Here is a 12,823-nt window from a genome sequence, read left to right as displayed (position 1 = left end):
TCTATTTTTGCCTCTGCATCACATGAGAAAATCATACTTTCTCAGGATGACTGTATAAGAACCACCACCTGTGTTTAAGAGGAAATTTAGCAGTTGAGTTAGAAAATTCTACAGTTTCTCTCTTAACTAAATGTCCGTTTGAGTGCTACCGCAAGATGCCTGATGTGATCATCATCATCATCAGAGTCCACTTAGAAAGAAAAGATTAACTGTTAAGTGGTTATTAAAGCATGTGGGGTCAACTCTTAAAGGGTCACATGGGATAGGAGAGAACAGAGTGAAATAGAGACTGGATATGTTCAGAATGGCATACAACTTACTGAATGCTGTGCAGCACTACAGTCTCCTAATTATATATAAATTCTCTTATTAAAGTCTCTTATGCTCAACAAGGCTGCTATTTGATCAAAATACAGTAAAAATAAAATACAATTATCTTTCCAATATAAAATAACTGTTTTCTATTTTGATTTGAAAATGTAATTTAATCCTGTGATGGCAAAGCTGAATTTTCTGATATTTCAGAAATCACTCAAATATGCTGATTTGGTGCATAATGATATGAATGATAAAGTTCAAAAGGACACCATGTATTTGAAATATAAAAATCTAAATTGAAAATAAAATGTATTTCTTATATAGTAGCCTCGCTTTTTGACAAGATAAAAACCCCACTGGAAAAGATGAATAGTTCTGACTGCTAGTCCACTCAGTCTTCATGTCTGGAAATGGAGATCTGAGAACAGCTGCAAAGAGTATTTTTGGAGATTGGCTGCAAAATTGTACTTATATCAGAGGCGTTGTGGTTTATCTATGCAGATCCTTTGGGGCTCATGCTCTCCATACAGAACTCACAAATAAATATCTGTCATCCCGTTTTTCTCAAGCTGACATACTCAGCCACTGTTATTGCCAATCAAACAGATAGACTTTGATTAATTTTCTTATCTTTTAGTTGTAAAGTTTACTTTGCAGATATAAGAAAGAATTTTGCTACTAATGCACTAAAGCTCAGCATTTCAGACCTGTGTGCATACCTGATTTTACACAGAACAGGGCCCAGTATTAAGACACAAGGAACAGTAGTGGGGAGTTTTTGTGGATGTGTGTGTGTGTGTGTGTGTGTGTGTGTGTGTGTGTGTGTGTGTTTGATTGTAGTTGTCAGGCCAGTCACATGAGGAGTCTAATGGCTTGGGGGAAGAAACTTTCAAGAAACTTGACCGTGAGGGCCTGTATGCTTCTGTACCTTCTACCAGATGGTAGGAGAGTGTGAGAGTTAGTGTGAGGGGAGTGTGGGGTTGTTTGCAATACATATAGCTTTGCAGATTCAGTGTGTGGTGTACATGTCTGTGATGGAGATAAGAAAGACCCAGCTGATGTCACTATCTTGCGATCTGAGATGGTGCATTTCCCAAACCAGACAATGTTGCAGCTGCTGAGAATGCTCTCAACAGTCCCTCTGTAAAAAGTGGTGAGGATGAGGGATGGGAGATGGGCTTTCTTCAGCCTTCGTAAAAAAGTAGAGACGCTGATGGTCTTTCTTCGCTATAAACTGGTATTGAGAGACCAGTTCTCCGCCAAGTGGAAATCAAGCAGAGAGTGGTTGTTACACGGTCTCCTAAAGTCAACAACCATCTCTTTTGTTTTGTCCACGTTCAGGGACAGATTGTTGACTTTGCAGCAGTCTGTTAGCCGATGCACTGCCTCTCAGTCAACTCATCTTCTTTGCTGATGAGACCCACCACAGTCGTGTCATCTGCGAATTTGATGATGTGGTTCGATCTGTGCATCGTGAGTCAACAGAGTGAACAGCAATGGACTAAGCACACAGCCCTGGGGGGCTCCTGTGTTCAGTGTGCTGGAGAAGCTGTTCCCGATCCGGTCTCTCAGACAGGAAGTCCTTGGATCCAGTTGCAGAGGGAGAAGTTCAGGCCCAGCAGGGTCAGCTTTCCAATCAGGTGCTGAGGAATAATTGTGTTGAATGCTGAACTGAAGTCTATGAACAACATTTTTACATATGTCCTTCTATATCGAGGTGAGTGAGAGTGGAGGATGGTGGCGGTGGCGGTGGCGTTGTCGGTTGAGCGTTTGAAGCTAAAGACAAGCCTCTCGAAGCACTTCATGACAATGGGTGTGAGTGCGACAGGCAGGTAGTCATTGAGGCTGGACTTTTTTGACACGGGGACGATGATGGTGGCCTTGATGCACGTTGGGACAAACCGGCTCATCGAAATTCTGATATACATCAGTCATTGGTTTGTTATTCCAGCCACATTTGTTGCATTGTATGTTTGTTTTTACATGCAACTGTAAGATGTTTCTTGGCATTATCTTGCAGTATGCCATGTTTTATTGCATCATGTTAATTACAGACTACAAATTCAAAATAATATACCATCCCTAATCATAACACAAAAATGGAATAATCAGTGATAAGCACAAACACACAATGCTCTTCTGCACAGAGGTTTCTGCTGAACAGGTTTAGACTGGGCACGGTGTCAGAATCAGTGAACAGAAAATGAGCAGAATCAGAAGCTGTTAAACTATTTCCTCAATGAGACCAGACTCTGCAAAAAAAGGACATTATGTAAGAGAAAAAAGGGGTTGCAGAATGTGAGAAGGGAAAAAAGATATGCCCATAGTAAGCGATTATGAATCTCTTCCTCCGCTAATCAAAAGCAAAGCAGATGATAGCTGGAGAAGAGCTGGTAAACAAAATGTTTTAGGTCGATAAAAATAAAGATGATTATATATAATGGCCTAATTGCCGATTCAGGCAAGAAGAGTGGAAAAGGAGAACAAGAAGAGGAGACAAAATCTAAAGGTGAAAGGACAGGGTAGAAATGGGAAGATCTGCCTTCACAAATCCCTGTATGTTTTCACATCGAGTTGATACTGAAACATTGGGATAGAGGACGAATGGAAAATTAAGACATTTTGCTATTTATGGATAAAATGTATTCTCCAGCACTCTGCTATTCTCTGCATGAACCTAACAGCAAATGCAATTTAAAATTGTCAAGGGATGTTTACTTTCCACTAATGAAATTAGTATTTACTTTATAGTCAAATGAAAACTCTTTCATTTAATCTCAAATTTTATGAAAGTCATAAATGTTTCAACCAGTCTTCTGGCTGAAGATGAAAAAAAATCTGTTTCTGATCATGCACATTTCTGACCACTATGTTCATTCGTTCTTTTTTTAGTATCCCCTCGCTCAAAAAACAATTGCCATACGCTTAAAAAATGCTTTGTTTATCAAACATTCAATTCAGCTGTCAATTACTGCAATCGAGTTTAAAAAGAAGTCAACTGAAGCAGAATGACAATGTTGAGACAAGCCAATACATAAAAAGAATCGAGCAAAGAATCTGTTGGCCGCTTTCTTACAGTGTTGCACTTTGCTGACACATTGTGGTGAACTACAGACAACACATCTAGACTATCAACAGCAGAGACCACGAAACAAGCTTCAAGGAATAATAGAGTCGGTTTAGAGAAATTACAAGTTTATTGAGTCAATGGTTTAATTCATGAAAACTGTGATGACAAAACCAGTGCCAGGTGAATGGACGTGGCAGATTAGCCTATCCCTTCCTATCTAACATCAACCTCACCTGTCCCAGGAGCTGGGGTTAAAGAGAGAGGTGTCATAAAGAGGACTGTGGACACTGCTGTTCTGTCTCAGCCATTCAAACAGCACAACTGGCATTCTGGGCTCACCCGCTGGACCAGAGAAAGCTGCTCAACCCTTTCTCCGATACATGAGGGAGAACCAGACTACCTTATCTTCTGTTCAAAATCAACAGATTTAATGAGAGAAGAAAAAAATCATCCATATGTCTCACCACAATCATTCATAATTAACTGCTGCCCCTAAAACCATGACATGTCCATATTTTTAAGAATGAAGAACCGGTCTAACCTACTTTAACCAGAGTAAGGTCACTCTATTCAGGAAAACAACCCACACGACAGAACACTATAACCTCATTTCACCAGACATATGTCAATGTTACAAGAATGTCCTATTAAACAGGTGGATGAATCAGACTGATTGGATACAAGATAAACACCAACTAAAAATTTGGATAATTGCATTTAAATCTTTGACAAAATAAATATTGATTGTTCCTTTAACTTAGCCAACATTTGTGATTACTCAGGCCCCAGTATACATTGGTGTGACACGTTTGATTGTCATATTTAGGATATTTGCTAATCAAATCGTCTGATTGATGAGGAACTCATTGGAATGTTTTCTTAGTAAACCCGGCTTCATTTTAGCGTGAGGTCTCAAAGCCTCCACCTCATCAAGCAGAAATAATTAAGCTCTGGATAGGTTTCATACTAATTTCCGCAACGGAAAAATAAATCCAAAAATGTTTTCGGTCAATCTTTTTCTAAACTTGTTCCAAACCTGTATGCTGTTTTCAGAGGAACACAAAAGCAGAATAATGAGTCCTTTTCCATATAACTACTATTACTCGCTTAGTAGCTTGAAAAGACTTGGAATATGGTGCAGAATGACCACTTTCATGATGTTTTTATAGAAAACGGTATGCCTAAAATTACTACTTTAGTGTTCCACAGAAATAAAATAAAGTAACATAGCAGCACACAGGTTTAAAGCAACATAAGGGTTAATTACTAAAGTTAGCTTTTATGATTTGGCTCATATCCTTTTAAAGAATAGCTGGTAAACATTTTTATATATATAAAAAAAGAAAACCAGGTGTGTGGGTTTGAAAGAATGAGCTGGAGAAGAGAATGAGAGACGAAAATACGTTTGCTTGTTGTCCATTCCATCTCCCACCAGGTCAGTTAAAATATTTTTGGTCTGTTGCTCTCAACCCTTTGGTTGAACAGGGGGAGGGAATGGACAGCAAGAGTAACCACACATACGGTTCAAAAATCTATCATTCCCACTGAGGACATAGTAAGAGTCAGGAGTAAAGAACAATGATCACTGAGAGAGCCTCTGTGCGCGTTGTGGAGTTGTTACGTCTGCTGCACCTCAGGAGGACTGGCATTATTGTTGCTCCCCTCCTGCGCATTGACCACAGAGCCACGGTACGGGACCTCTATGATCCGAGGTTTGTCGATGATGCGGGCACAGCGATTGCCCTTCTCCACGATGCCAATGATCCAAGCCTGTTGCCCATCACCCACCCCTCCATCCTGCCCCACTGCTCCCGACAAACCCAGGCGACTGGATTTCATCTCGGCACAAAACCGGGCTGCCTGCTCCCGTGGCAAGCAAATCAACAGACCACCTGAGAGAGGCAGGAAAAAGATTCTTTATCTACCCAAGAGCTTGCAGAACTGTTCTGACCAGAACAGTCCATTTTCAGGAATTGATCAATTATTAATTGATTAATCATTAATGTTAAACCCTTAAAAACCTGTGGAGGACCTTGAATATTTTAGTTAGTTTGAATAACACATTTATTTTAAACAAATGTGAATATCAATATTTTATTTTAATAGTAAACTGAAGAAAATTCATACCAAACAGCTAAAATATATATTAATTTATTGCTACTGATTACAACATGTAGAGAAAATAAAGATAGAAATCTTTGAACATTACTTTTCACAAATGAATTGTCCAATGCTAATTTTGTTAAGCCCACTTTCATGTTAATCCACGTTATGATGATCATTATTAGTTCACTTTAAAACGATTGTGTTAGTGCATTGAGCTGTGACTCTCACCTGATGTTTCAGAAGAGGTGCCCTGCAAAAGCCCAAACAGGTTGCCACCAGCTTTGCTGATTGCGGCCATTTTAGAAATAATGGGAAGGTTGTGAATGACAAAGGCAACGTCATTTCTCTGCTGCTGGGCGAGATTCCGTGCGTGACCTATGATCCCAAAGCCTGTGATGTCCGTGGCAGCATGTGCATTAAATTTGTGCATTAAGGCTGCAGCTAGATAGATAGAGATAGAGAGAAAGAAAAAAGAGAATTTTAAAACAATATAAAACCTGTTGTATTTGGCTCAAAATAACTTAAACTGCTAAAATGACCTCATATACGTTCAAAAGATTATATTATACATATATATATATAATATATAATATTATGAAATATTTTAACTTTAACCGTTTTCTATTGTAATACATTTTAAAATGCAATTTATTCTTGAGATGGCAAAGTAGAGCTGCACGAATCATCATTAAGAGATCGCAACCTCACCCACGCAATCTCATTCCTAAATAACACTGGAACCAGAACATTCAAATCGGTGTTTGTGCTGCCGCTGACCCAGAGAGAGCAGTTATATATAGCTATGAAACAGCTCTTTTCAACATCGCAGTATCATTATTTCTGTGTTACAAATATTCACTGGAGTGATAGAAGTGAAGAATCGTGTTCTCCATTTGAAAGAAAAAAAATTGATTCTTGATTCTGTGAATATATCCAGAATCGTGCAGCCCTACTGCAAAGCTGAATTTTCAGCATAATTACGCCAGAGCACAATTACTCCTCTTGAGTGCCACATGATCCTTCTGAAATGATTCTAATATGCTGATTTAGTGCTCAAGAAACATTTCTTATCAATGTTGAAAACAGTTGTGCTATTTAATATTTTTGGGGAAACTGTAATCTGTGATAACTGACCCCAAGATGTTGAATGGTAGTGTATATGCCTAACGGTGTCTTGTAGTAATTAAGCAACAAAAGAAAAATTAATCTTTCTTTAGTAGTACTGCAAAATATATTTTGTCATTTGAAAGTACGCATATAGGCTAGGGCTGTGCGATATTGAAGAAAAATGCAATATGCAATACCTTGTCATACGATATTGCTTTAAGTGTGTAAAATCGATTTAAATTATATAAGAAAAATATTTAAAAACTGAGAATGATACCTTTTATGCGTTAATTCTTTCTGGGATAAGAAAGCATCGCTACAACTTCAGAAAGTGACCAGCAGTGTTTTAGCAAAAATGTATGTCACAAATCTGACAATATAATTTTAACATCAATGTAAAGCAAACAAAAAATGTAATGCCAATATTTAAAATACCAAAAACTCTTTGACTTGGTAATATATAGTTATATCAACCTAAAACTTAACCATCCAGAACATCCAGGTAAAAGGGTGGATATTTATTTTTGTTATTTTAATTTATCTTTGTTATTAAAAATAAGAACTAAAAACAGTAGTCTTCTCTTCTCATGAATTAAACATACACTGATACATAATAAAGCTACAAAGGTTATTCAGCCAAGAGCACAGTGATTTTCTCTTGTTCTTTTGTTGTTTGACAGACAGCAGCAGTTTTACTGTTTTGCAGGTTTACTGTATTAGCAGTTTTACTGTATTAGCAGGCTGTCACTTTAAGACCTAATTCACGGATCCTATTGACACGCATTCGGTTTCTTTCCCCAACTTATATCGTTCACTTAAAGCATAACCGACTGTGTTTACATGAATACTCGTCAAGACAGCCATTTTGACATAACTGTGTGTGTATTTGACAGTTTGAGTGTGCAACAATGCACGAAACTGAACTGATGGGATCACACGCTTTCAGAGAGGTGGCTTGTGCACACGTTTCGGTGTGTGTGTCAGACAGCAGACAGCGCGAGACTACAAGGAGTTTTTTTCTGCCAGTTATTGTGTTTAAAGGGGGGGGGGGGGTGAAATGCTTAAACATAGACAAAATTAAAAAAAAAAAAAAAAAAGTTGGACGTTTGATGGAGTAATTCTGTGCAAAAAAAATACTCCTTCCGGTTTCTCATAAGTTTCGGAAAGTTTTTTTGACATCGAGTATGGGTCCATCTGACGTCAGATAGGGCGGAATGTCCTTGTACGGGCTCTTCTCACGGAAGGGCGCGCACGCAACTAGAGCGAGAGAGACAACGCTTTAGAGAAGTCATCGGCTGCGCGCTACAGTCACAGGACTTCACACAATCAACAATGTCACCAAAGAAGTGCGTTTTTGGTTGTCAGGGCAAGGCAACCCTGCACAGCTCCCCAAAGAACCCAGCATTAATGGGACAGTGGATGGAGTTTGTTTTTCTGGAGCAGCAACGTAGTTGCGCAGGTGTTTTTGTTTGTTCCCTGCATTTCGGCGACAATGGTTTATAAACAAGGTACAGTTCAACTCCGGATTTGTAGCTCGTCTAATGGAGCGGTTCCAGCGATTAAGGTTCACGGTCGTATGTTGGGTGCAGGCGGTGAGTAAAACTGCTTCAAATGTCTTTGTGTTATTAGCTATCGACATGTTTATTCAAATGCGCTACTATTCCATTGTTTTTCTATGCAAACACGCACTAGTCTGACGTGCAAAGCCATTCCGCTTGCTACTGCAAACATTAAAATCACATACAATAGTCCATAAAACAAATCATGTCCTCATAAACCACGAGTAAACACACACAAATGTTGTAAAACTCGCGAGCATGACAAGCCGCTAAGCATATATAAGTTACAGTAGTACATACCATTGAGACGACCTGCTGTAGTCGTCGTTGCTGCTTCTGTTCAATTTCAGCCTCTAGATCTGATTCTGGATCATTTATATATGGCTAAATCTGATTGATCTCCATGGTTTATTTAGGATAATGTTTTTTTTCTCCGCGTTAAGGATGTCAGAGCTTTCAGACGCTCTCAACGTAATAGCTGCGCGTGCTCGTCATTCTTTAGCTCCGCCCACACGATACGCACCCAGCCGCTCGTTTTTTTTCGGAAAGACTCTGTACAGCCTATCTTTCTTTTATAAATATAATAAAATTAAAGACTTTTCGGAGATATGAAGGATGCAATACTACTCTATATGTCATCAAGATTGACATGAGATTGACTGAAACTGAGTGATTCACCCCCCCTTTAATAACTCTTTTTAACGTCAAGCAAGTCACATAAGTAACAGTCGTGTGCCCAATCTATTCTCTGCCTAAAACGTACACTTTTCACAATGTTAAAGTAGCCTATTTAAATCATTCAGATATTGCACGCCATTGCGATATTTCGATAATTTCGATATATTGTGCAGCCCTAATCTAGGCCATCTGATCTAGTAGAAAGATGCAAAAATAGGAGGTGTGTGTAATGAAATGGCCCCATTGTTAAAAATAATTCACACTAATAAAGCTTATGCAATGACATACCAGTGCGATTGAGGGTAGCCATATTGAGCATAGCCTCCTGATAAGCTTGCTCCACCTCCTCCTTTGAAATCACCAACTTTATCTTGTTCCATTTCTCAGGCTGAAGAAATTAAAGGTAAAAGAGATAGAGAGAAATGAGATGAGGTTGTCATCTCTTCATAACTTATACAAAAAAGGGGAAAGGGAGGAAAGAACCACACAAGCAATCATTCCAAAGATAAAAATGGATACTCACTATATCCAGCCACTGATGGGCATTCACTGCTACTTGAGTTCCCAAAGGTTTAGTGAGAACTAACACATCTCCAGGTACAGCACTGTCAGGCCTGCATATACACAGACATATGCAAGCATTTACAAGATGGAAACAAACTGAAGTGCCAGACACTGGGTCTCATTCACTAATAATTGCATGGATTCGTTCACATTTGTACACACAGGAGAACTTCTCACGAAAAATCTCTGCCTGATTCACAAAACGTTCGTACGCACATGAATTTGTTCTTAGCGTCGTTCTGATGTTAGTGAATTTGGAGTACTCTAAATGAGAGGCCACGTGCACAAGGTTAGTAATATGCATAAAAAAAACACCCAAACCACCTCCATATAAGGGCTTTCCACACACCTTACACCCTTTCGCCCCTCTCTTCCAACTTGCCACTGTTCGCAGACACGCTTTCGCCTGTTCCGAGCAATGCCAAGTGTGTCATTCTCAACAGTTCTCACAATAAACACCTTATATATAGAAAGACCCAGATTACAGAGCTTGCATAAACCAGCTGTACATGCACTCATATCAGCGTTATTCAGAGAAACCTCGCAGCTAAAGCTATAACGCAGCTTTTCTTAGTCTTTAACTGTATATGATCGAATGCATTTAAGATTAAATTAAATTGTATTTAATAATTTAATTATATGATTTTATATATGGATTATATAATACAATGAATGCAATATACTTCAATGTAATTATAGTCATGTTAGGATAAAATAGAACTTCTAAATACAATTATAAAGCCATATAGTGTAAATTCTTTTTGCGTACGTGTGGTTTCAGTTGTTTCTATATTTTTTCATAAATTATATTAAAAAAATTAAAAATATTGAAATCTGATTTGTGATTTGTTCTTAAAATCGTGCATACATACATTTCTCGCACACATGTGTGCGTACGCATGCTTAGTGAATGAGACCCAATGAATATTTCCTTTTAAAATTGTGTTAAATGTTTGTTTAGGAAAAACTAGATCCTTCAGAACCAAGTGTACAGATATACAATCCTTTGATACATGAGAGAGAGAGAAACACTCACATGATGAAATCATTGGGCTGGCACACAACAGAGGCCACGCCCCCAATGATGATCCAGGGATTGATGACTGTTTGTCCCCCGGTTACTGAAGTCCCGCCCTCCTCCGCCGCATCACGGAAGCCCTTCATCATTAAAGGCATCACCTGCTCCCTCTCCTGAGAGAACATCAACACAGTACAAATAAAATTAACCATTTCACACTCATCTTTCAAAAACATCATGCAAAAATTTATTAAACATCTGGACAAGTCCATATATACTGAAAATTTAATTTTTGCATTAGCTTTAAAAAAAAAAAAAATTAATACTACAGACAGAATGAAAGCAGAGAGATTGCCGCACACCTTCTCATTCATCTTCTGACTGACGCTGAGAAGCATGAGCATGTTGTCACACTCTGTGATGCCCATAGCGTACAGATCACTCAGAACATTTGCACAGGCAATTCGTCCCTGTAAAAGAACGGACAGAAGTTTCACTTATTTGTGAGGTGCATGCTAATTTTTCCAAAACATTAATAGATTTCACTCACCATCATGTAAGGATCCTCCACTAAAGGATAGAAGAAATCTGTGGTTTGGACCAGGGAGAGACCTCCATGCCTCAGAGGGATCACACATGAGTCCATTCCAATACCTGCAGTCAAGAAAGAACAGCAAAATGATGTTTCACTCACTGTAAAGGTGATGATACATGGGGCAACCTTTTTGAGCAATGTTGCTGGGCAATGTTACAAAGCAATGTTGCTTGGCCACTTTCCCCACTGGGAATGGGCAACACATTTCTATCTGGATACTTTAGATTGGTTGATGGCAACATTGCCTACAAACATTGCTCAAAAAGTTGCCCTGTTTATCATCACCATAAGTTCATGTGCAACGTGTATGCATGTTTATAGAAGCTTTGAATATTATACAATGGGGACTTAAACCTTTATAAAAATCATTCAGTTTGCAATGGTAAGAAGCATTTTTGATAAGAATCTATTTTTCATTGGCAAGCATTAACTTGAAGCCTGGGTCCATAGTTCACACCTGAAGTTAATAATTAAAAGTACAGAAGTCAAAGGTTAAACAAAGAGTTTTACTAACACAGACTTTATATATCCAAAACTTTACAGCAAAAAACGTCACAATAAAAAAGCCTTTCTTTGCTAAACCGGTTGGGTAGCTATCAAACTGCTGTCAGACCTTTCTATTTGCACAAATAACGAACGCTTTTATTATATGATAGGGAAGTCTTACTCATATCCACGAATCGGTTCTTTTAAACCATTCGTTTCTACGAACCAGTTGAGTTCACAAAACTGAATCGGTTTTTTTTTTTTTTTTTTTTTAGCGTCCAAATAAAGCAATACGTTGACAACATATTGCTGCTTATTAAGGCTTCTCCATTAATACGTGTTTTGTGTATCTTTATTTTTATTATACGATCAAGTCAGAAATATATTGCCTGTACGTTTTATTAATAATACAAAATAAACGTATTTAAGCAGCTTGCTTTTCGCCCTATCAGTCAAATCCTCGGTTCACTTCAAAAGATCTTCCCATCGCTATCAACAAACTCTGGTTTCGGGGTAAGTTACAATTGCTGATTTTGGGAACCGTTAAACCGACTCGGTGAAAAGATCCGACTCAAAAAAACGATCGGTTCACGAACCAGTGCTCGCTTTTTGACAGCGTTGGTGTGACAGGTCAGCGGCTCATACTTTACCTAGTCGAGGACCATGGGGAACTGAAACAAGTTGGCCGAAATCAGCGGTCTCGTCTCCAATACCCGTCCCCGAACCGCCGTCCTCTCCGGGCGGGCGGTCAGGCTCTAGTCCCTGCAGGAGTTTGAGCAGAGTCTCCTGCGGGACTTTACACCCTCATCCTTTCATATCGGAAAAGGCCGTGAGTCGGAAGCCGCGGTCTAGGCCGTGTTCCTCCGGGTGCAACGCCTGGTATCCCGCCGGGTAAAAAGCTCCATACCCTCCCGCTCCGCCACAGTCTGCTGACGGTGGCTCGGAAACTGACATGGTTATGCTGAATTGTATTCACTCCTCATTCAGATGGTGGAACACGGGGAAGTGAGAGAAAATGCAAGTCGCTTCAAAGAAACAGAGAGCGTGTTTTATCTACACGCTTGGTCATAGAAACGAGTATGGACACGGCGCGCTTGCGGACTGAACCAACTCATCCTACAGAGGGGAGCTGGTTATCACTTCATGACACAAGTTACATAATTCATCACTGGCAGATAAATAGCTGCTAGAACATACTTAACATGTTAAAGATAGTGCAGGAAAGTCAATCTTGCATCAAACTGAACTATCGCTAGCATATTTTGCACTTGACTGGTCACAATTCACCCCCCTCAAAAATAAGTGTCGCAGAGTCTGCTATC

The 12,823-nt window shown here is 39.1% G+C and overlaps 1 protein-coding gene across 1 annotated transcript; it reads right to left on the bottom strand.

The window, feature by feature from the left end:
- Positions 1–3,498: 3,498 nt before the first annotated feature.
- On the bottom strand, positions 3,499–12,801 carry sephs3 (selenophosphate synthetase 3). Its single transcript, XM_079802294.1, has 8 exons — positions 12,152–12,801; positions 10,971–11,074; positions 10,783–10,890; positions 10,439–10,593; positions 9,362–9,452; positions 9,127–9,226; positions 5,723–5,935; positions 3,499–5,280 (listed from the first exon to the last, which is right to left on the bottom strand). The coding sequence occupies exons 1-8, from the start codon at positions 12,453–12,455 to the stop codon at positions 5,006–5,008; spliced, it is 1,350 nt and encodes a 449-aa protein (XP_079658420.1). The 5' UTR covers positions 12,456–12,801; the 3' UTR covers positions 3,499–5,005.
- Between the last annotated feature and the right edge of the window lie 22 nt (positions 12,802–12,823).

Source organism: Gobio gobio (genome assembly GCF_949357685.1).
Source record: "Gobio gobio genome assembly, chromosome: 21".
In the NCBI taxonomy this organism is placed as follows: Eukaryota; Metazoa; Chordata; class Actinopteri; order Cypriniformes; family Gobionidae; genus Gobio; species Gobio gobio.
Note: the sequence above shows the minus strand (reverse complement) of the source record. Positions and strands in the feature narration are given on the sequence as shown.